This window comes from Podarcis tiliguerta (genome assembly GCF_965153285.1).
Source record: "Podarcis tiliguerta genome assembly, chromosome: 8".
Lineage (NCBI taxonomy): Eukaryota > Metazoa > Chordata > Lepidosauria > Squamata > Lacertidae > Podarcis > Podarcis tiliguerta.
In genome coordinates, this window is record NC_139541.1 from 71,248,061 (window position 1) to 71,270,809 (window position 22,749).

Consider the following 22,749-nt stretch of genomic DNA (forward strand, 5'->3'; position numbering starts at 1 on the left):
AAGGTTTTATGACACCACACCCACCCTTGTGGGTGGGATGCCAGGATCTAGAACTAATTTAGATTGAAAGCAGCATGTTGAGGATGAGCACAAACGATTGTGGATTGAGAAAATTGATTTTTTGTGTGCTACCTATGGGGTTAGTATATACATAGGTGAAGGATAAGGTACATACCTGTGGGGCTCCAAAATCAGTCTCTGTGGGGTAGAACACTTATCTCATAGGACCGCATCCTGCATCTCCCTTAACAGCAATGAAAAGACCTATTGCAAATCAGCACCCTCTCTTTCCCACTATGCCAGAAGGACTCCATAATGCCTGACTTGCACGACCAGGCTCTGCACTTTCCCCAACTCGCCGAATAACAGTATGAAGGACATGGCACAGCTTGAATGGGATCAAACCAGGCCACACCTTTATTGACATCAGAGGCAAGAGGTTGGGCATAGGCATCGGTCAACCATTTACTTCCAACCTGCCGCCTGCCAGAAGTGACACCAAGGTCACCAAGGACACCAAGGGGCTTACGTCAAATAGGGGGACTGCCATGGGGGCCACCACCTTGAGGAGTGCTGAGGTTCAAGCCCACGCCTGTGCATACAGCCATAAGCAACTCCTCCAGGACCCCTTTAATGGGATACCCTACATTTGGGGAGGGGTAGACCAAGACTACAGCCTTTCCCCTGCCCGGGCAAGACTAAGGAGCATCCAATGCCTAGACCGCCAAAGTTGTGACAATTGCTATGAGGTAGGAAAAAACCAACAGATTGATTTCCTTAATGGACAAATTCCTGCACCAAATATGGTGGCCACCAATGCCACAGCTAGGTCTGAAAACAGTATGAAAAAGGGCTGACTGGCTGTGGGATCCGACAAAAAACTAGTTGCTGGGACTAGGGCCAACCTGCCTCATCCAGCCCACTCCCTGGGAAGGCCCTGTCTCCAAGCCTGCCTGCCATTGGCCAATTTGCAGGCAGGCTTGAATCCAAAATGCCAGCTGATGAGGTGAGCTTGAAGCCGCCCTCGCCAGCCAGCCAGTCCCCAGCACCAGGGCCCCTGTCGGATGAGGGATCCAGGAGGCATTGCCTACCCACAGTGCGACCGAAGGGTAAGCGGACTACTATGAAATGCCACTGAGATGTCCAGAAGAACCAACAGCGTCACAGCCCCAATATCCAACCCTAGTCAAAGGTAATTTGGAGACACAACCGGTGCAGTTTCTGCCCCTTAGCTGAGCTGAAGCCAAAGTGATTGAGGCCAAGGTAACACATGGGATCCCAAAGTGCCTGTAATGGAATGGTGATGTTCTATACAGTTATGTTGCCTAAGTGTTGTAGATCGGTGGAGAAGCTGTAGCTCAGGATAACATGCATGTTTTTCACGTTCAAGCTTCAGAAGCTTCTCAGAAGGTTCTAAAAAAGTATCTGGCCGGGACCCCGAGAACTGTTGGCACACAGGATTGATATATATGGCATCTATCTATCTATCTATCTACCATCTATCTATCTATCTATCTATCTATCTATCTATCTATCATCTATCATCTAAAGGTAAAGGTACCCCTGCCCGTACGGGCCAGTCTTGACAGACTCTAGGGTTGTGCGCCCATCTCACTCAAAGAGGCCGGGGGCCAGCGCTGTCCGAAGACACTTCCGGGTCACGTGGCCAGCGTGACATTGCTGCTCTGGCGAGCCAGAGCCGCACACGGAAACACCGTTTACCTTCCCGCTAGTAAGCGGTCCCTATTTATCTACTTGCACCCGAGAGTGCTTTCGAACTGCTAGGTTGGCAGGCGCTGGGACCGAACAACGGGAGCGCACCCTGCCGCGGGGATTCGAACCGCCGACCTTTCGATCGGCAAGCCCTAGGCACTGAGGCTTTAACCCACAGCGCCACCCGTGTCCCTATCTATCATCTATCTATACACACACACACACTCATACACCCCAAGGCATGTATCTGCATGGCTGCTTCCTACAATCAAATTCAACACTACCCCAATAGTTTTAGGATCCCATGTGCCCATGGAGGACATCGATAGAAGCCTCTTGTTTTAAAAATCAGCACATATACATCAAAATATGTATTTTCGTAATTCATATGTTGACCCAAGATATGTGTTTATATATGTATGTTGTGGATACACGTTAGTTCTTGTTACGTTTTATTTTAAAATAGATAATTTACAGTGTGATGTGAAAACAGGTTTATGCATTAATGACACGGATGGCTTATCCATCCACTCCTAGACACTTCCAGTTCTGCCCACAACTAGTCGCTTGGAGAAGTCTCAAAATGCGCAGTCAGTGTGGTTCTGTGGAAGGGAATATATTTTGGTCCACGAGAACAGCAGGTCTTGGAGGATGAGCAAGAGAGGTAACGCTGGGGTCAGAGCCCCAGACAACTTGGGTGGTGTTTTATTCTGTTCCCCTGTTGCCCTAACCAGCCCCTTTTCTCTCCTGACAGGTGGGCTGGCTTTCCCCTTGGATAGGGCTGTGTCAACAGGAGCATGAAGAAAAGGCTGTGCGTCCACTTCAGATGACACCTGGGGGCACACGGACACAGCCTGCACTGGAGCGAGTTGGAGCTGGGGGGGAATTGAATATATTGTAGGGCTGCCATATTTCAAAAAGTGAAAATCAGAACACAAAAGTTGTTGAGATTTTGTCAAGGTGGCTGAGGTTTTGATTTTTTTTTTTTTTGGCCAAAGTTGTTGAGCTTTCTTTGCAAAATCTCTAAGGGTTTTTGAGCTTTCTTTAATGTAATTTGCCGATATCTACACTTCTGACATGAACCGAATACCTGCTATGTCTGGGAAATTCCGGATGCATGGCAACCCTACTTTAATGACAAAACTGACATTCTTATAGGTCCAGCAAGGTGGTTAAGAAACTGGAAGTTATTTACTGAATGCTGTAGAACAGGACTTCTCCAATTGGCGGGGGAAGAATATATATATATGCACACAGGTTCTGAGGCCTAAAAGACAGCTTGGTTATAAGGGTGGAAGTGTGGGTTTGGATTTAGAATCAAGAGGTCTAATTTTGCTCCCAGCAGACTTCCCTGCAAAGTCATAGGAAGCAATGGAACCTCTCTCTTCTTCCTCCCTTGACATGTGGCTCTTTCTCTCCCCATGCAAGTTTTGGGAGAAAAGCAGTTCTTCTGGCATTTGAATCAGTCTTCTTGGATGTGACTTTCTTTTTAACAGAAGGTTCCCACACACAGCCTATTTTTTCTTCCCAATATACTTGCAGAAAACTTATGTGGAGGTTAGACCATATCTGGACTTCATTCAGCATCCATCCTGGTCTTTCTTGGGGAGTCATATTACAACAAGCATTCATCCTGCCTTGGCCCTAAATTGTTTGTCAAGTTTTTATATGTGTTCCCAGTAATAATTCACTCATTTCTCACTTGTCAATGCATTTCCCGGCACTCCTCCCCAATCACACAAAGTCTGGGTTGTACCCCACTGAAGTCCATTCAGAGTAGATTCATCGAAATTAATGGGCCTATGTTAGTAGATTAACATTGGCTATAACCCTGATTCCTTTATATATATATATTTAAAAAATGGATTTGTTGTCCCAGGGTAATAGATGGCTTTAACCCACATTATTTATGTGCAACCCCAAATTTAGGGTACACAGTCTGGAGGCACCTTGAGTAAGCTTTCTAAATTTGGAAAAACAAATATCCACCACACATATTGGCGCTACCAATTTTGTATAAATAGTTTTTTTAAAAAAATGCTTATTTTTTTCCTCAGTTACTGCTGTGTGCAAAATGATTTTAAAAATAAATGAAATAAAAACAACACCCAAATACTCTCTGAGTTTCATGAGTTGCTCTCAAATGAGGGTGGGAAACCTACATTTGGCAGATTCCTCTCTTCATTTAACACAGGATTGGCACCATGAAGCTTACAGTCTCTGAATTATAGATAAGTGCAGAGACAGGATTGTGATCCATCTCTAGAACAGGGTTTGCTAAACTTTGGTCTCCAGCTGTTGTTGGACTACAAATCCCATCATCCCTAACTGATTCCATCAGCCAAAAAGGGGGGCATGGCTAGGTTAGGCTAGGTGATTGTAGTTTGAGGCAATAGGGGTATGCAATGAAGGAAGGAAGAGGGAAGGAGAGCAGGTGTTTGTGTGTTTGTGTGTGTGTGTGTGTGTGTGTGTGTGTGTGTGCGCGCGCGCTTGACATTGCAACTCCCCAGACCAGACTAGGCATAGAATTCTTTTCTTAAAATATTTGTGAATGATTATGGGAGTGAGGCATAACTGACAAAAGCCCCTATCGCTGCTCATGTATTTTCATCTGCATGCAAAGTTATAAAAGTGCATCAACAACTCATGAGAAGCATTTGATTCACAAATGTATTTCTTTGGTTATTGATCTATGGCAGGCAAGCAGCATCAAAAGGCAAAGAAGGCCCATTAGGAGAAATCATATAGGTTAATGAGTCACCAACTTGTTAACCAGAGTTGGCATCACTAGGCAGTCACAGAGGGCCGGACTAGAAACCCATGCCCACGCTCTGGATTCAGTCTTGCCTGATTGTTCCTCCTCCTCTACTGTTGCCCTTCTGGGTCAAGTCAAAGGTCCATCTAGCCTCAGTCACAGATCTGACTGTTCTCACAATGCATATACTGCAGATCAGTGCTGTGGTTAGTGCTTTCATCAGCCTTCTTCTCACTCTCATTGCCCTGGGCTCAGACCACTGGGTGCTAATTGGCAATTTGAACCGTGGCCTCTGGAAATTTTGTCGTCCTTCTGCTTCAAGCTATATTTGTTTTACATATTCGATGGATCTAGAACCAGGTGAGATCTTCTCTGTCTTGTGCTTGGACTACTTAAGGTACGGAATTCTAAAGCAGATTGAACTGATTTTCCTTTCTAAGGCATGCAGCAGTGTGTGGGGGGGGGCAGTTGATCCTTCAAACCCCTGAATGTCCAGTGTGACTAGAGAGAACACATTTACCCTGTCCTTTTTTTGGGGGGGTGGGTAAAATATTAGGTGCTGGGACTCATATCTTGATAAAGGTGTCCTGGGTGCCAGCACAAAATAGCTGCTGTGGGTGGGTAGAAAAAAATTAAAAGGTGATGGTAGTTCATACCACTGAGGCTGGATCTACACAGATATGAAAAATGCTATAAAAACACTATAAAAATATAGCTCCCAATGCTATTTACCATTGACGACGGATCACTGATATACAGTGCCCTCTCATGTCACATTTTTAGAACACATTTTTAACGTTATAATTGACCAGTGTGGATGAGTCCCCACTTTCCCAAAAAAACCCTTGCATTTATTTTTTAATATATGCTGTCTGGAAGCCATTTTTGTCTGCCAAGGATCCCCTACCTTATATACAACCTTGCATGTTGCAAAGGATCCTGGGAGTGCTTTGGACTGCCCACTCCATTTGCACTGTGCTCTTGGCAGGTTTGCTGTACCCCAGTGTCACTCGGTGTGAGTTGCGTGTGTTTTTCTTCAGTTCTGCGAAGCTGTGCGTTGCAGGAGAAGATCGGTGGCGTCAGGCAAGTTTCTCTGAAGAGATGTTTCCCTGCCACAACTAGTCTTCAAGTTGGCAAACCTATGATAAGCTTCTTCTCCTTCTTCTTTAAATAAGAATAAACATGTGCATCTCACCACCCAGACCATTCCATTGTAATTATCCAACCTCCCGAAATTTCAGCACCTCTTGTGGTGGTCCGACTCCTTTGTTTCAACAGTACTAACTCCACAAACACCCTCCATTTCTCCCCAAAATCATTTCTCCTGCATATTCCCCCTCTTACATCAATGGCACTTGTTAGTAAAGGTAAAGGGAAACCTGACCATTAGGTCCAGTCGTGGCCGACTCTGGGGTTGCGGTGCTCATCTCGCTTTACTGGCCAAGGAAGCCGGCATACAGCTTCCAGGTCATGTGGTCAGCATGACTAAGCGGCTTCTGGCGAACCAGAGCAGCGCATGGAAACACCGTTTACCTTCCCGCCGGAGTGGTACCTATTTATCTACTTGCACTTTGACATGCTTTCGAACTGCTAGGTTGGCAGCAGCTGGGACTGAGCAACGGGAGCTCACCCCATCGCGGGGATTCGAACCCCTGACCTTCTGATCAGCAAGTCCTAGGCTCTGTGGTTTAACCCACAGCGCCACCTGCGTCCCTAATGGCACATGTTAATTTATTGTTAATAGCTATATCCCACACCTCTTTATACCATTCTTCCATTTTATTTTCTGCTTACCCCTTCCACTTCCTAGCTATCAGAATTTGTGTAGCAGTCAATAAATTAGTGAGCAAGTCCTTTATAGCCTGTGAACCTTCCACCCCATCGTAAATTGATAATAATGCTACCTCTGGACTTTTGGTCAGCTTTAACCCAGTGATTTCTGTTTTCTCCTTAAACACCTTTTGCAAAAATAAAAAATTGTACATATTTGCACCCCCACAGGTGAACATAATTCCAGGTTTCCTGGCATCCCCTCCAACATAACACTGAATATTTTATTTGTTTATTTGATTTGATCTGACTGGTGTTAAATGCCATCTCCTACTTAATTTATAATAATTTTCTTTTATTCTTATAGACAGCATTTTCAACATATGTTTCTCCAATAATTTCCCCAGCTGCTACTATGTAACTGCCCTGTTGTTTTCTTTTCCCACACCTCATTTAATTGATCTCCCTGATCCTCCATTTCTATTAATATTTTATAAATTTCACTGATTTCCCTTTTTATAACTGTATTTTTCCTTTATCTCTCCTTTTTATATATTCCCTCCCCAAATTTTGTATATTCTTTGCAGTTCTTATTTTCCCTTGACCACTTCTTTGTCCATTGCTACAGTTGTATACAGTTAAACCAAGTTATTTTACTTCCTTTTAGAGCTTCTCTTATTTGTCCTTTGCTTCTCATTTTCTCCACTCAATCCTTTATTATCAGTATTTTCTTCTCTTTGGCTTCTTTTTCAATTTACTTTTTTCAATTTACTGGGAAGTCTTCTGTCATCATCACCGGGATTAGTGGGGAATTTGTTAGTATCAATTATCCTTTATATTTCGCCCATATCTCAATGGTATTTCTTAATGAGGGGTTTTCAATATTCTGCCACCATTGTCTATTTGGTTTGATAAAAAATAGATTCACTAACTTCTCCCTCATTTCCTGTGTACCACTCTCTAACTATTCTATCTCTCCTTGTTCTGTTATCCCATCTTAATCATACCATCTTCTTTTATTAATTCTAGGTTTTTTATCCCCATTACAAAATTTATTAATCACACTTTGCCAACCCTTTATACCTGTCTCCATTATCTTAATTGGTGACATTCTAAATAAAAAATTTACTCTAGAAAAATTTTCATTTTAATTATCACTAGTCTTCCAAACCATGAAAGCTTAATTTTCTCATATTCCTCCAACTTTTCCTTAATTTCCTTCTTTAATTTGTTAATGTTCTATTGGTCTAAATTTTCTAAATTTCTTGTTATATTTATTCCCAAGTACTTCATTACATTTCTTAGTTTTATATCTATTTTTATTTCCTTCAAAATGATAAGCTTCTAAGGATACTCAGGAATACATGCTATACACATTATTGTCTACTTGAAGAGATCATGGTCCAATCTGAAAAATACAAATATTTAGGTTACAAAACTATAAAAATAAAAATAAAAATTAAGTTTGCAAAACAATAATTACCATGTGATTTAGGGTAGATCAATGTGTCAGTGTCCACTTATCCCCAGTGTAAATATGACATATCGGCAAAAGTCAGAAATTGAAAGATAACTATAGCACGTACACAAAAATCAATTTCAGATTTGAAATCAGCATTGAAAGAACATATAAAAACAGTTGAAAAATCTCATGCAAAAGAAAAAAAAAATTGTTCCCCAGTATACTGTGTATCCCAAGGGAATACATTTTTTTTTTTTTTGCATACCTCCAACTGTACATAGATATTCATGTCATGTTCAATGCTATGTAAGTCACTTACATTTATACTCATATAAACACTTTGGCTATGTGTTTAATAAAATATTGAAAAACATTGTGAAAAACAAAGATTATGGTGAAAAGTGAAAAACATGAATTGCAAAAAAATAAAAAATAGAGCTTACAGAACAAAACCATCTTCAGATATGAAATCAGCACGTCGAAATTAGGTTAGAACAACTGCAGGTGCCAATGCAACAAAATTTTTGTTTCCCAGTGTTATAGACCAATTTCGTTATTAAACAATGATTATAAACTGTTTGCCAACATATTGGCTAACAGGATGAAAATAATTTTGAAAGAATACATACATCATGATCAGGCAGGTTTTCTTCCAGGGAGACAAATGAAGGATAATATAAGAAATATTCTAGCTATAATAGAATACCTGGGAGCAAGAAATGAAAAACAGGCAGCATTGTTGTTTATAGATGCTGGAAAAGCCTTTGACTCTTGTCTCTTGGGAATTCATGAAAAAAATTCTTGAAGAAATGGGCTTGGGAGAGGGATTCAAGCAATATATTCGGATCAAAAAGCAAACTTAATTGTAAATCAGGTGGTAACAGATGAATGTAAGATACAGAAGGGAACAAGACAGGGATATCCTTTAACACCGTTATTATTCATTTTGGTCCTAGATGTCCTGACGAGAACTATCAGGGCAGATGAAAATATCAGATGAATTATGGTAGCGAAAAAGACATATAAGTTGAAAGCATATGCTGATGACCTTGTAACTGCAGTGGAAGACCCCAAGAATTCTCTTCCAAAAGTCCTAGAAAAAATGCAGGAATTTGGACAGGTGGCAGGCTTCAAATTAAATAAAAATAAGACAAAGCTGTTAGTAAAAAACCTATCAGAAAAGGGTAACAAAGTATTTATCAGAGTATAGAAAAAGATTCATAAAAAAGTTAAACCCCGTATTTTTTGCTCTATAAGACTCACTTTTTCCCTCCTAAAAAGTAAGGGGAAATGTGTGTGCGTCTTATGGAGCGAATGCAAGGCTGTGCAGCTATCCCAGAAGCCAGAACAGCAAGAGGGATTGCTGCTTTCACTGCACAGCGATCCCTCTTGCTGTTCTGGCTTCTGAGATTCAAAATATTTTTTTCCCTTGTTTTCCTCCTCCAAAAACTAGGTGCGTCTTGTGGTCTGGTGCGTCTTATAGAGCGAAAAATACGGTATTTAGGAATTTGGCTCATAACCAAGAATATAAATACAATGGAACCTCTGGTTACAAACTTAATTCATTCTGGAGGTCCGTTCTTAACCTGAAACAGTTCTTAACCTGAGGTACCACTTTAGCTAATGGGGCCTCCTGCTACCGCTGGGATGCTGCCACGCAATTTCAGTTCTCATCCTGAGGTAAGTTCTTAACCCAAGGTACTATTTCCAGGTTAGCAGAGTCCGTAACCCAAAGTGTTTGTAACCAAGGTGTTTGTAACCCGAGGTACCACTGTATCTTTAAGGATAATTACCGTATTTTTTGCTCTATAAGACTCACTTTTTCCCTCCTAAAAAGTAAGGAGAAATGTGTGTGCGTCTTATGGAGCGAATGCAGGCTGTGCAGCTATCCCAGAAGCCAGAACAGCAAGAGGGATTGCTGCTTTCACTGCGCAGCGATCCCTCTTGTTGTTCTGGCTTCAGAGATTCAGAATATTTTTTTCTTGTTTTCCTCCTCCAAAAACTAGGTGCGTCTTGTGGTCTGGTGCGTCTTATAGAGCAAAAAATACGGTATGAAAAGATTTGGAAGGAAATAAAAAGGAATCTAGAAATATGGGGTAGAATGCGACCCGCGCATGTGCAGACGCGTCTTACGTTTACTTCAGGATGCGAACGTGGCTCCGGAATGGATCCCGTTCGTATCCAGAGGTACCACTGTATACAGATTAATTCTGAAACAGGACAGAGTGCATGCAAAACTGATATGTGTCAGATAAAAACTGATTGATCCATCCATGGGGGGAAATATTACATGGGACGTTTGCAGGGCTATTACCAGATGCATTTAACCTTTTTTCTTTTTCTTCCTTCCTTCCTGAAAGATTCGTACCATACTACCCGAGCCTTCTTGTTCTTCGGGATGATCGCTGGAGCCATCTCTTGCATTGGTCTTTGTTGCACTTTCTTTCCCTTCCAACTTGGCTCCATCTCCAAGACTAAGAGCTCAGCTATAGCCAGCCTCGTTGCAGGTATCATGGGGGTTCTGAGCATCTATGTCCACACTGAGCCCAAGCCCCTGAAACCCCAGAAATCAGAGCTGTAGACTGTGTTTAAACAGTTTCCGTGCCAAGAAGACTTGAGCTCAAATGAAACATATTCATTTCACAGAACACTATTGGCAGAACTAAGTTATACTCAGAATAGACCCACGGAATTTGATGGATATGAATAAGGGTGAAAAATGCCCTTCTCCCTCTCCATCTCCAGTTTCAGAGTTACAAAAGATGAGGGGGGGGGATGCAAAGGGCTTTCACAGCCCTGCCAGGGAGGCTGCTTTCCACCTGCTATGTTGGAGTTAGAAAGCAGCCATGTGGGGTGCCTTCAAAAGCCACACTGTGGGGAGCAGTGGCTTCCATTGAATGAAAACCACATTCCCCCTCTTAATAATAATAATAATAACAAATTTTTATTTATACCCCGCCCTCCCCGGCCAGAACCGGGCTCAGGGCTGCTAACACCAATAAAATTACAATAAAACGTAATAGAAAAAGAAAAAAATAGTTAATTAAAATACGGGTTAAAATACAGTTTAAAATGCAGCCTCATTTTAGTAGTAACCCATAAATCAAAACCACAAGGGAAGGGAAACATAAGGGTCAGACTGAGTCCAAACCAAAGGCCAGGCGGAACAGCTCTGTCTTGCAGGCCCTGCGGAAAGATGTCAAGTCCTGCAGGGCCCTGGTCTTTTGTGACAGAGTGTTCCACCAAGTCGGGGCCAGTACTGAAAAGGCCCTGGCCCTAGCTGAGACCAATCTAACTTCTTTGCGGCTTGGGACCTGCAAAGTGTTGTTATTTGTGGACCTTAAAGTCCTCCGCGGGGCAGACCAGGAGAGGCGGTCCTTGAGTATGGCATGCTTCTAAAACCTTCCCCCTTTCACCTCATGCTGCCACAACGAAGCAGGATGAAGAATTTGCCTGGCAGGAGGAGAAACACTGGGAGGTAGCCAGTAGCAGTGCTGGCAGATCTGTGCTTCTGGATCCTGGGAGCATGAACCACTAAGGTAGCAGGCAGAAGAGTCAGCAGAGCAGGGCAGTGGCTACCACTTGTTCTGGGTATCTGTCAGAGAAGCCCCAGTGCTGACGAGAAACAGAGGAAGGCATAGAGAGAGAACAGTTAAAAGTGGAAGGCAGAGAGGAGGGGGAGAGCAGCTGTAATTTGAGCTCTGAACACAGGGGAGAAGAAAGACAGGGCCAGAGTGAAAGGCTGCTGCGTGAGAACTCAAATAGTGACTCAGATCTTGGAATGCAGGAAATATTCTCTCCCAAATCTTGTCGGATCACAAAAGTGGCCGAGACATGGGAAAGTTATCAGAAAAGAAGGTGGGGGCTTCTGTGTTGGGGAAGGGGGAGGAGCTCAGTCCGGGCAACTCCATCTCCTGGGGAGGACGATGAGTAGAGGAGCTCCGTCCTAGTTTGTTGTTTTAGCAATAAATCTGAAATAATTAACAGCCAGAGTCGTCTCACGTTTGTGGGAGAGACCAAGCCATAACATTATCCCTCTTCATCTCACCTGGGCCACCCATTCACCACCATATTTTACATCGCTACCTATCTGTGTTCAAGTGAACTACAGAGTGATGACACACTTACTTTTTTATTGTATGTAACTGATACGTATATAAAAAAGTTAAACAATATAATATGAAAACGATGTGCAAAATAACAACCATAAATATGAAAAACTGTTTAGAACAGCATCACATAATGCACAATCAATTCAAATCCAGGACAGATACTAGCTGGGATAAAGACTTTAGCAGGTTTGTCGAATGCGGAACATCTTTAGCATGTACCAGAGAGACAATAATGGAGGTGCCTGTCTGATATATAATGAGAGGGACTGCCAAAGTGTAGGTACCACTACATCAAAGAACCGATTTTGACATCATGTGGAGTGGACCTCCTCATAGGCTGGGACCTGCAGGATGCCATCTCTTGCAGAGCACAGTAGTCAGCTTGGGATGTAGGGGGTGAGATGCTGTTTTAGGGCTCACTGGTCCATAGCAATATAGGGCTTTGTACTAATTTTGAACCTTGCACAGGGTTTGATTGGCAGTCAGTGCATTTCTTTCAGCAGAAGTATATATGTTGGTCATATTCTACCCCAGTGAGTAGTTGATCCTCTCCATTTTGCACTAGCTGCAGCTTCCAGCTCAGCATCAAGGATTTAATTTACAAGTAACTTGATAACCTGATGTATATTTTCTTCCTAGCTGGTTGCGTCCTGATTGCCATGGCCACCTTCACAGGGTGTTTGACACCACAGAGTAGTTCTGAATGGTCTTACGGATGGTCTTTTGGCTTGGGTTGGGCCTCCTTTCCTCTCTTCCTTATTACTGGTGAGTATGTGTCAAATCAGGGACGCGGGTAGCGCTGTGGGTAAAAGCCTCAGCGCCCAGGGCTTGCTGATTGAAAGGTGGGCGGTTCGAATCCCCTCGGCGGGGTGCGCTCCCGTCATTCGGTCCCAGCGCCTGCCAACCTAGCAGTTCGAAAGCACTCCCGGGTGCAAGTAGATAAATAGGGACCGCTTACTAGCGGGAAGGTAAACGGTGTTTCCGTGTGTGGCTCTGGCTCGCCAGAGCAGCGATGTCACGCTGGCCATGTGACCCGGAAGTGTCTCCGGACAGCGCTGGCCCCCGGCCTCTTGAGTGACATGGGCGCACAACCCTAGAGTCTGTCAAGACTGGCCCGTACGGGCAGGGGTACCTTTACCTTTACCTTTATGTGTCAAATCGGATATGCTGAAAATGCACATCTTTATTTAAAAGTTTGCCTTCGTGTAGCCTTGTCAGCTGCATTATTTAAGTCTGGGGCTTCTCTACAGTGTGTCCATTTGAACACAGATGAAAGCAGGTGTGTGTTCCCTGTAGAAGATTCAAAATGCACCTTGTAGTTCTGTAGAAGAGAATATATTTTTGCCCTCTAGAACGACAAGTTTGTGACCTCACTGATGAGGAAGCGAGGTCAGCAGTCCAGATATCTTGGGTGGTGTTTTATTCTGTTCCCCCTGTTGCCCTAACCAGCCCCTTTTCTCTCCTAACAGGTGTGCTGGCTTTCGCCTTGGATAGGGCTGTGTCAACAGGAGCATGAAGAAAAGGCTGTGCTTCCAGTTCAGATGACACCTGGGGCACACAGACACAGCCTGCACTGGAGAGGGTTGGAGCTGGGGGGAATTAAATACAATGTAGGGCTGCCATATTTCAAAAAGTGAACATCTGGACACAAAGGTTGTTGAGCTTTTGTCAAGGTTGTTGAGGTTTTTTTTAGTTGTAGAGCTTCCTTTGCAAAATCTCTAAGGGTTTCATCTTCAATGAAATTTGCCAAGATCTATACTTCCGATATGGACCGGATACCTGCTATGTCCGGGAAATTCCGGATAGCAACTTTAATGACAAAACTGGCATTGTTATAAGTCCAGCAAGGTGGTTAAGAAACTGGAAGTTATTTACTGAATGCTGTACAACAGAACTTCTCAAATTGGTGGGGGAAGGATGATTTAAGTATTGTACTAGCTTAATGTATGCTGCTATTACCAGTTAAGAATGATGATGAACATTATTATTATTATTTTGTAAATTTATTTATTTGGTCTTTTAAATTAAAATTTTACAAGAACATATCAATCTACAATAAAGAAATAAGATTCCATATATAAAAGGACACAGATTCTGAAGCCTAAAAGACAGCCTGGTTTTAAGGGTAGAAGCGTAGGTTTGGATTTAGAATCAAGAGGTCTAATTTTGCTCCCAGCAGACTTCCCTGCAAAGTCATAGGAAGCAATGGAACCTCTCTCTTCTCCATCCCTTGCTATGTGGCTCTTTCTCTCCCCCATGCAAGTTTTGGGAGAAAAGCAGTTCTTTGGCATTTGAATCAGTCGTCTTGGATGTGACTTTCTCTTTAACAGAAGGTTCCCACACATAGCCTATTTATTCCTCCCAATATACTTGCAGAAAACTTATGTGGAGGTTAGATCATATCCGGTCTTCATTCAGCATCTATCCTGATCTTTCTTGGTGAGTCATATTACAACAAGCATTCATCCTGCCTCGCCCTGATTTGTTTGTCAAGTGTTTATATGTGTTCCCAGTAATAACTCATTCATTTCTCACTTGTCAATGCATTTCCTGGCACTCCTCCCCATTCACACAAAGTCCATTCAGAGTAGTTTCAAGAATTTCCTGCAGCCAATCAGACGCCACGCTTTGCTTTTCAAACGTTTTGGAAGTCTAACTTACTTCCGGAACGGATTTCATTTGACTTCCAAGGTACGACTGTATATGAATATTGGATGTATTTTTTCAACAACAACAACAACAAGAGACCATAATAATAAATACATTTAGGCAGAGTTCTGATTTATAGCTCCCATGATCTCTCACTGAGGCTGTGCTGTAGTCAGGGACGCCAACTATAGAGGGCTGAAGGCTCTTCAATATTTGAGGGCAGGGGGTGAGGCCCTCCCAGTATTGAGGGGGCTCCAAAGAAATCAGCCGCTTTCCTGCTCCCTCTGTACTTCCCATCTCCTGCCACTAGCAGGTAAGTGCTGGCACGCCAGACAGGAGCAGGATGCATGTAGGGCGATCTTTACTTTCTGTGCTTTGCAGCCCCTGCCACTGTCAGGGCGCAATGGGGATTTCTGCGGGGGGGGGGACCTGAGCCCCCCCCCCCGACTGTGTACCTGAGGCAACGGCCCCCTGGCACCCTCCACCCAGTGCATGATGTTGTGCGTATGATGTCACACAACGCTGGACCCCCTTGATGTCGGCGCCCCTGGCTGTATTTCAGCGACATCTCAAAAGTAGAAGGTCTAGTGCCTGGGCCTAAGACAGAGCACACTGCCTGATGACATCATCTGTGACAGCACAATGTTCAGAAGGCATCACGTCACACGTGCGACTTCAGAGCAGTGGCCGTTGGCCATTGGCTGGGCAAGCGGCACTTCAGCAGGACAGCGCACACCGATGGTCAGTCAGCAGCACGCCTGAAGTAACGTGAACATCTCCCTTCCCTGGGCTCATCACCCCGAATCCGCTTTGCAGTCGCAGACCCGACGTTTCCATCAATGTGCAGCCTGGAGGTTATCACAGAGATTTTTGCTGTCATCTGCTTTCTGCTTCACATCGCTGCTGTGTCCTCACAGCACTGGCTAACGAGTGTCAATACGCACATGGGGCTGTGGGCAGGTTGCCATGGAACACAGTGTGTGTTGTTTGGGATACATGTTCCACGTAAGTTCGTCTTTGCCTTGGGCTATGAGTACTGGAGGTGTGGTACCCTGAAGCGACTTAGAGCTGTTCTTATTATTTATTAGTAAAGGTAAAGGGACCCCTGACCGTTAGGTCCAGTTGTGACCAACTCTGGGGTTGCGGTGCTCAGCTTGCTTTATTGGCCGAAGGAGCTGGCGTACAGCTTCCGGGTCATGGGACCAGCATGACTAAGCCGCTTCAGGCGAACCAGAGCAGCACACGGAAACACCGTTTACCTTCCCGCTGGAGCGGTACCTATTTATCTACTTGCACTTTGACATGCTTTCGAACTGCTAGGTGGGCAGGAACTGGGACCGAGCAACAGGAGCTCACCCCGTCGCGGGGATTCAAGCCGCTGACCTTCTGATCGGCAAGTCCTAGGCTCTGTGGTTTAACCCACAGCACCACCCGCAACCCTGGCCTTATTATTTATTACCCTAGTGCTATTTTTCTAGAAGAGGATGTGCCACAGCTCTCCATGAATGCCTGCCTTCGTCTCTTATGGTGTCAATGGTGCCCACCTGAGAGGTGACGGAAGTGAGATCTGGCTGAAAAAAAGCCCTGATTTACGCTATGTATGTGCTGCTCTTCAGACGGGCCTTACAAAGCGCTTTTCATAAGTTTATTACAAGAAGCACCACTTTACAAAATATTAATGTTACAATAGAGTGGCTAAGACAACTTGTTTGCTTGCAAAAAGCTGCTCCTTCTTTCTTCCCCTCAGAGCAAGATGGTCCTTCAGATACTTCTGTGGGAGCTGGGTGGTGACAGTTCCTAAAGCTTCTTTCCTCAGTCCTCTTCATTTTGAACGTTTCCTGCAGTTTGGTCCTTCAGTCTGCTGATAGTTCAGAGTGACTAGGGATAATGCTACACAGACACACACACAGTGCCAGATTAAACCCAGTGAAGGCCCCTGGGCAGGTGAAATCAGGAGGGATCATAATTTATCTTGTGCGCTTTAGTGGGATAACACTGAGGGAGCAGATAAAAACTGACCTCTCTGTCCCTGGAGGGAAATATTGCATGGGAAGTTGGCTGCGCTATCGTCCAGTCCCATTGACACATTTAACCTTTGTTCTCTCTTTCCTCCATCTAGCATACATGCAGGCTACCCGAACCTTGATGTTGTTGGCGTTGTTCGCTGGAAGCTTCTCTTTGCTTAGCATTACTTCCATCTTCTTCCAGTGCCCCTTTGGCTGCATCTCCAAACCAAGGATCTCAACAATATTCAGCACCATTGCAGGTATGGTGGGGGTGTCATAAGCATCTGCTTCCATAGACAGCCAAGCTGTAGCTCAGGGCTAGAGCATCTGCTCTGCACGGAGAAGGTCTCAGCTCCAGTCCTCAGCATCTCCATGTAGGGCCAGGAGAGACCTGGCCTCAGTCCCCCAGAGCTGCTGTCTGCCACTTTAGGCAGTACTGGGTGAGATAGGTCATTGGTTCAGACTCAGCATAAGGCAGCTTCCTATGTTCCTTCGTGTTTGGTAACTAACTCAAAGCCAACCCTTCCTTGACTTGGAAAAATAAAACAAAATAACCCCCCACTCCCCAGATCCTATGCCAAGAAGGTTTGAGCTGAAATGGAAAGCTGAAATCGATACACATGGCAAACTTAAGTCTATTAAATACAAGGTGTTCCCCTCTGATTAGGACTGATACCACCCAAAATCCAGCAAAAATAAATCTTAGATGGCCTTAAAGATGTGCACAGGATTACAACCCCTTAGGTGGCTTGAAAAGGGAATCCTGCAAATTCATGGACGATAAGGCTATCAGAGGGTTGCAACAGGTTTGGCAACCTCTGAGATTGTGACTGGAAAAAGAAGAGGAAATTTATTTATGCTATCCAACTTTTTTCTCCAATGTGCCTCACCCTCACAACAACCCTGCGGGCTGAGAGGCTTTTACTGGATCAAGGTCACCCAGTGAGTTTCATGGTGGAGGGGAATCTGAAACCTGGTTTCCCGGGTCCTAGTCTAACATTCCAACAACTATGCCATACTGGCTGTCAAGCAAGCATAGGGGGTTACTATTACTGAGCTCAACATAGGAAGCCTTATATTGAATCAGCCCAGAACGCATACCCTCCAAGTGTCCCTATTTCCCAGGGACAGTGTCAGAATGATGAAAGCTATCCCGGCTTCTGATTTGATCCAGGAATGTCTCTATTTCCTCCCCTACTGCTGCTGCCACTGAGCTTGGAGAGGAGGATGAGCTGGTGCTTGCCCTAAGCAGAAATGGCGGCTGCAAGGGAGCACCTCATGCCTCTCCATGGAGGTTGCCAACCTCCTCCCTTTGACAGCTCTTAGCAGCTGTTGGAGAGAGGGTGAAGAGGAGGAGAGGCTGCCGCTGCTGAGGCCCAGGTAATGCACCAGCTCTGAGGTGCAAGCAGAGGGCAGGGCTGCCGTGGGCAGGAAGAAAGAGGGGGAAGAGTGGAATGCAAAGAGCCTAGAATTTGTTTTTATAAATGCCTCATGCATCCACATCTAATCTTGCCCCTTTCTAAAAGTTATGTACTGGTATGTGCCAAAGAATACAGTAAAATTGGGATTAAGGAGTTTTCTCAGGACAGCAGAGGGTGTGTCAGAGACCAGGCTGAGAAGAGCTACTCTGATGAGGAATGGTGTCCAGGATGCAGATTCCCAGGAGCAGTGGAGCATTGTAGATTTGGAGCAGTGGTTTGCAGAGGGAAATCGCTTGGAAGACAACAGCTGGGCAGAACTCAGTAGGGAACAGCTAGGAGGAGGAGAACAGGGAGAGAGAGAATTAACAGACTCCCTTTCGCTGGAAAGTGTCCAAGTGCTCAGTCCAAGGTCAAGAGGAGCAGATAAGGTAGCTACACAGAAAACCAAATGGTTGAGAGATCAGCTTTGCCAGATGAGGAAGTGATGGGGGTGGCTTGGGGGGGAGTGGGTGGGAACTTTAATTGGGAGCACCTTTCTTCCGAGAATGGAGTCTTTGTTCTTTCACTGTGAGCATTAAATTCTCTTTAACTGATAAGAGACTATTTTCACTTTGTTCTACTTATCCACGGCCAAACGGAGGGAGGAAGCCGCTTCCTCAAAGGCTGACAGGGTTGTGTCCTGGTGGTGTAGTGGGGGTGGGGAAACAAAAATTGGGGAGGTTGGGGACGGTCAGTTGGGTGTGTGAGTGAGAAATGTCCCTATTTTCGCTTGAGGACTGTTGGAGGGTATGGGTACTCTCTCTACACTGACAGGTAGCAGTTCTCCAGGGATGAAGGCAGGAAACATTTCCAGCTTGGATGAGCTCAGGATTGAACCAGTTGCTCTGCTTTACACATCAGCTGTGCTTCTTCTTACGTGTTTCTCAGAAGAATCAGATGGACACTGGGGGAAAAGGGAGCCTGGGCTATATGAGGCTCTAAGGAGTTTTATTTGCTCCTAGGCTTATTTGTTCTGATTTCTGTATGCGTCTTCACCAGCCATATGCGACCAACTGATAATTCGGGGTGGTCCCTGTACGTGGCCTGGGCCTCGATTCCTCTGTGCCTTGTAACTGGTGAGTATGCATGGCATGGGACATACTGAAATGTATTCACAGAATCTGAAATATACTTGGAGTCGAGTGTGGATTTCATGCTCTTTATTCAGCTCATAGTAGTGAGGAATGGAAGTTGCCCCGAAATGTCTGCTTTATATACATTATTTACACAATGGGCTAATTCTGGGGTTCTCCTGTAGGCCAGTCAGGTTGCGGATTCACTTCCACCTGAAGTTGGATTGGGTGGCTCCTGCGAACCAATCAGACTGCTGCATTCTAAATCCTATTGTTCTAGGACCAATCAGACTGCTGCATTTTGCATCCTACTCAACTCAGTACATAACAGAATCGTAGAGCTGGAAGGAACCACAAGGGTCAGGGCTGTTATTACCCAGGGGTGCAAGGGGTGCGGAGTACCCCAGCGTAAAATTCTGGGGAGTGCCAGGTGCCCGCCGTTGAAGCTCTTAACTGTCTACCTGTTATGAATTAATTTGAGCATCTTGTGTGAAGGAGTCACTGGGCTGGGGAGGGGTGCACACTCATGGCGGTAGCCGGGCTGTGGCCACGCGGGGACTCTGGCCCTCCCCAGTGCTTCCCAGAGGAGGTGTTTCCCAGAAGCGCTTGTCTGCGGCCGAGTCCCTTCTTCTGCGTTGAGGCGCTGGCCCTGCGGGAGGGACAAGAGCAAGCAGGGACCCCCGTGGGCAGGAGTAGGTCACAGAGTGCGGCTGGAGGAGTTGCAACTTGGCGAGCCTGAGGTGCAGCAGTGGCGGAGTGGCCAGTCTGGAGCAGCGCTCGCCCCACTGCCAGTGCCGCGCACCCTTCGGCTGGCATCGTGCAGGTGGCACTGAGTCAGTCCCGCACCTTGAAGGCTGCTTGCTGCTCCCCTGGCTTGGCCCAGCCCCCACCCACAACTGCGGGGGGGGGGGGAGGCACCTCCAGAACAAAGAAGGGGCAGCAATGTGTGCTTCATTCTGCTCTGCCGCCTTCAAGACCCTGCTTCACTCCTCCAGCCCTGCCATCATATTAACAGGCCTCTCCCTGACACTTTCATGGACCATAGATTATTTAATAGCCATAGGCCTAAGTAAAGAGGAATGTTTTTGACTGGTGCTTAAAGACATGTAATGAGGGCGCCAGGCGAGTCTCTCTAGAGAGAGCATTCTGCAATCAAAGAGCCACCACAGAAAAGGCCCGTTCTCTTGTTCCCACACTCCAGACCTCTTGTGAAGGAGGCACATGAAAAAGGGCCTCATCCATCCCTAGACATTTCCAGTTACCGTACTTTTCTGTCTATAAGATGCCCCCTTGTATAAGACTCCCCCTATTTTGGGGGACTAAAAATTTCAAAAATGGTGGTGGGGAGATTCTTCAAAGTTGTTGAGCTTTACCCTCAGTGGTTGCAGAGGGGTCTTTGAAGCCCACGCTTTGATCCTCTCGCTGCGCCGCTGTTGCTTCGCCCTCCTTTTCCCCCTCCTGTCTCGGTCCAGCCTCGGACTCACCAGGACTGTAAAAGCCATCACAAGGCAACCCTCTCGGAAACCCTGTGCAAACGCTGCATGTGGGAAACTTCTACCTGCACGTCCAAACGTGCCTCCCGCTCCCCTCCTCCTCCACAGGGCTGGGGGAAAGGTGCTAATTAGGGGATCGTCGTTACAAAGCCCCCCCCCCCCGGCACGTTTCCCAGGGAGATCAGGTGGAGGGTTGCTGGGTCTGCCCCAACCTTGCATACAGGACTTTGCAAACACTCCCTGACCACCAGAAGAGAGTAGCTTTCAGCACAGGAGGCCGGCTATTTAATCAGCCGTTTATCTCAGTGCCTCGCATGTTCTTGGTGCGCTCGAATGGCCACCCAAAAGCTTCAATTAGATTTATTTTTAATTGCGCAGCACCATCTATAGAAATGCACCAAGGCTATCAAGCTAGCCTATTTATTTGGTGGGAAATGCATATGTTCCTTAATCTGCTGCTGCTGGCACTGCAAAAGCCACCTATCCTCTGCCCCCTTGCCGAAAAAAGCAGCAAAAGGCCGACCAATTGCCACAACGACAGCTAATCAACACCGGCCCTTGACGCAGCCACCAATAACATTCTCCGACTCGTGGCAGCAACCAGTCCCACGTCCCCACAATGCATTACCCATGTATAAGACTACCCCCAATTTTCAACATGATTTTTGAAGGAAAAAACCTTCTCTTATACACGGAAAAGTATGGTATATCTGGTATATCCAGGACTAGCAGCTTGTGGAAGGCTCAAAATGCACCAACTATGCAGAAGAAAATAGACCTATCCAAAGATATTCTACTTGGAGATGTCAACATCTTTAAGTTGGACTAGTACTAGATTGGATTAGCCCTAGCACTATTGGGTTGCATTTTGGCCTGTCAGAATGGTAGAGTTTGGAGGATCAGAGCATGATCCTGTGAGCCAGAGAGATATTGCTGGGGTCACAGATCCACATGTCTCAGACGGTGTATCATTCTGCTCCACCTACCGCCTTAACCAATCCTTTTTCTCTCCTGACAGGTGGGACTGCTTTAGTACTGGATACTGCGATGTTAGACTGAACAAGAGGATGTGACTGTTCTGCCATTTCCGATGATGTCTGAAGCTACATTGATAAGGTGTGGTGCAAAGATAGCCTGTACTGGGGGCGAGCTGGACCTGGAAGAAGAGGCTGTATTTTTTCCTTAGTGGCAGAATTGATGCATTATTTGCCCCCCCCCCCCAATTATAATATTATTGCTATATATTTTGGAAAGTGGTTTGTCCCTTTGTCCTCTGTGAGTTCGAACGCTTCTAATGATATTGTCACCAAAAAGCAGGAGCCAACTTTTGTCTGTCAGGATACCACCGGGCACCATTTTCAATCCAGATAGTAGAACACAATGGTCCAAACTGAAGAAGATGTTGCCAGATGTGCCACAGTGATTTCCAAGAATGAGGTGCTGCTTTTGGTCAATGTTTGGAAACTGCCGCCTGCCATTTTAATTCAAGATGGCAGGCTGAAATGCTCCCAACTGCACTGGTTATATACCGTATTTTTCACTCTATAAGACGCACGCGGCCATAAGATGCATCTAGTTTTAGAGGAGAACAAGAAAAAAATATTCTCTCCCTCTCTGCACAGAGCCCCTTCAGCGAAGCGGCAGGAGAGGCAGAGGCCCTTCCATTTCTCCTCCCGCTTCGCTGAAGGGGCGCTGTGCAGAGAGGGAAAGCTGTGGGAAAGCTGTCTCCAAAATATTCCACCAGTTGTGGGAAGTGTGGCTGGGAGGAAGAAAAAAGAAAAGAAAAGAAAAGGGCTCTCTTCCCACCTTCCCACCAGCTGCATTTCCTGGTGATACCTAATAAGACCAGGAGCAAAGAACAACATGAAATTATACCCTATTTTCAAGAGGGGGAATATATATATATATATTTAGAAAAATGGGGAAAGGGAGAACTAACCCTAGTTACTTTCAGTGACCCATGGGGAAAAACCCAAGAAGAATAAAACCAAAAAGAAAGTTAAATTCAGGAGAACATTACATGATTTCATGAATATTAAAGTAAATGTTGAAAAAGCATTTTAACTAGCAGATTTGCTTACTCTGTAAAGATGCATACCAGAGTAAGGATCCTTATGCTGAAGCTTACATGGTCAATGATCATTTGAGGTTATTTCAGAATCACCAGATATTATCCCATCTTCCTAAGATACCACTTAAGAGAGCAGGGGAGGCACAGTTTCTCCCCTTGCAGTACTTTTAGAGAAGCCAAAATAT

The 22,749-nt window shown here is 45.2% G+C and overlaps 3 protein-coding genes and 1 long non-coding RNA gene across 6 annotated transcripts in view; 3 read left to right on the forward strand and 1 right to left on the reverse strand.

Moving 5' to 3' along the window:
* LOC310684761 (protein NKG7-like) overlaps nt 1-2,653 on the forward strand; it is a 104,465-nt gene extending 101,812 nt beyond the window's left edge. For all 3 annotated transcript variants that reach the window (XM_083456329.1, XM_083456328.1, XM_083456330.1), the window contains one exon: nt 2,468-2,653. In XM_083456329.1, coding sequence (XP_083312455.1) covers nt 2,468-2,514 — 47 coding nt within the window. In that variant the 3' untranslated portion in view covers nt 2,515-2,653. The remainder of the gene's footprint in view (nt 1-2,467) is intronic.
* LOC310684869 overlaps nt 1-13,891 on the reverse strand; it is a 34,679-nt gene extending 20,788 nt beyond the window's left edge. The window contains exon 1 of the long non-coding RNA XR_014514904.1: nt 13,637-13,891. This is a non-coding gene — a long non-coding RNA (uncharacterized lncRNA). The remainder of the gene's footprint in view (nt 1-13,636) is intronic.
* On the forward strand, nt 4,639-13,590 carry LOC310684762 (peripheral myelin protein 22-like). The gene is made up of 4 exons (XM_083456331.1): nt 4,639-4,828; nt 10,061-10,207; nt 12,452-12,577; nt 13,282-13,590. Exons 1-4 carry the CDS (start codon nt 4,648-4,650, stop codon nt 13,326-13,328), a joined length of 501 nt encoding a protein of 166 aa, XP_083312457.1. The 5' UTR covers nt 4,639-4,647; the 3' UTR covers nt 13,329-13,590.
* Nucleotides 13,892-15,123: 1,232 nt separating the features above from the next.
* Nucleotides 15,124-21,746, forward strand: LOC310684080 (protein NKG7-like). The gene is made up of 4 exons (XM_083454546.1): nt 15,124-15,466; nt 16,581-16,727; nt 18,890-19,003; nt 21,512-21,746. Exons 1-4 carry the CDS (start codon nt 15,301-15,303, stop codon nt 21,550-21,552), a joined length of 468 nt encoding a protein of 155 aa, XP_083310672.1. The 5' UTR covers nt 15,124-15,300; the 3' UTR covers nt 21,553-21,746.
* The last annotated feature ends 1,003 nt before the right edge of the window (nt 21,747-22,749 follow it).

What these genes read in the sequence shown, in the direction of transcription:
- LOC310684080 (XM_083454546.1), top strand. Translation starts at nt 15,301, where the DNA reads ATGTGCAGCCTGGAGGTTATCACAGAGATTTTTGCTGTCATCTGCTTT. An exon ending in GTTTGGGATACATGTTCCAC is followed by an intron (nt 15,467 to 16,580) that starts GTAAGTTCGTCT and finishes TCCTCCATCTAG; the next exon opens with CATACATGCAGGCTACCCGA. An exon ending in AATATTCAGCACCATTGCAG is followed by an intron (nt 16,728 to 18,889) that starts GTATGGTGGGGG and finishes ATTTGCTCCTAG; the next exon opens with GCTTATTTGTTCTGATTTCT.
- LOC310684762 (XM_083456331.1), top strand. Translation starts at nt 4,648, where the DNA reads ATGCATATACTGCAGATCAGTGCTGTGGTTAGTGCTTTCATCAGCCTT. An exon ending in TTCGATGGATCTAGAACCAG is followed by an intron (nt 4,829 to 10,060) that starts GTGAGATCTTCT and finishes CCTTCCTGAAAG; the next exon opens with ATTCGTACCATACTACCCGA. An exon ending in TCCTCTCTTCCTTATTACTG is followed by an intron (nt 12,578 to 13,281) that starts GTGAGTATGTGT and finishes CTCTCCTAACAG; the next exon opens with GTGTGCTGGCTTTCGCCTTG.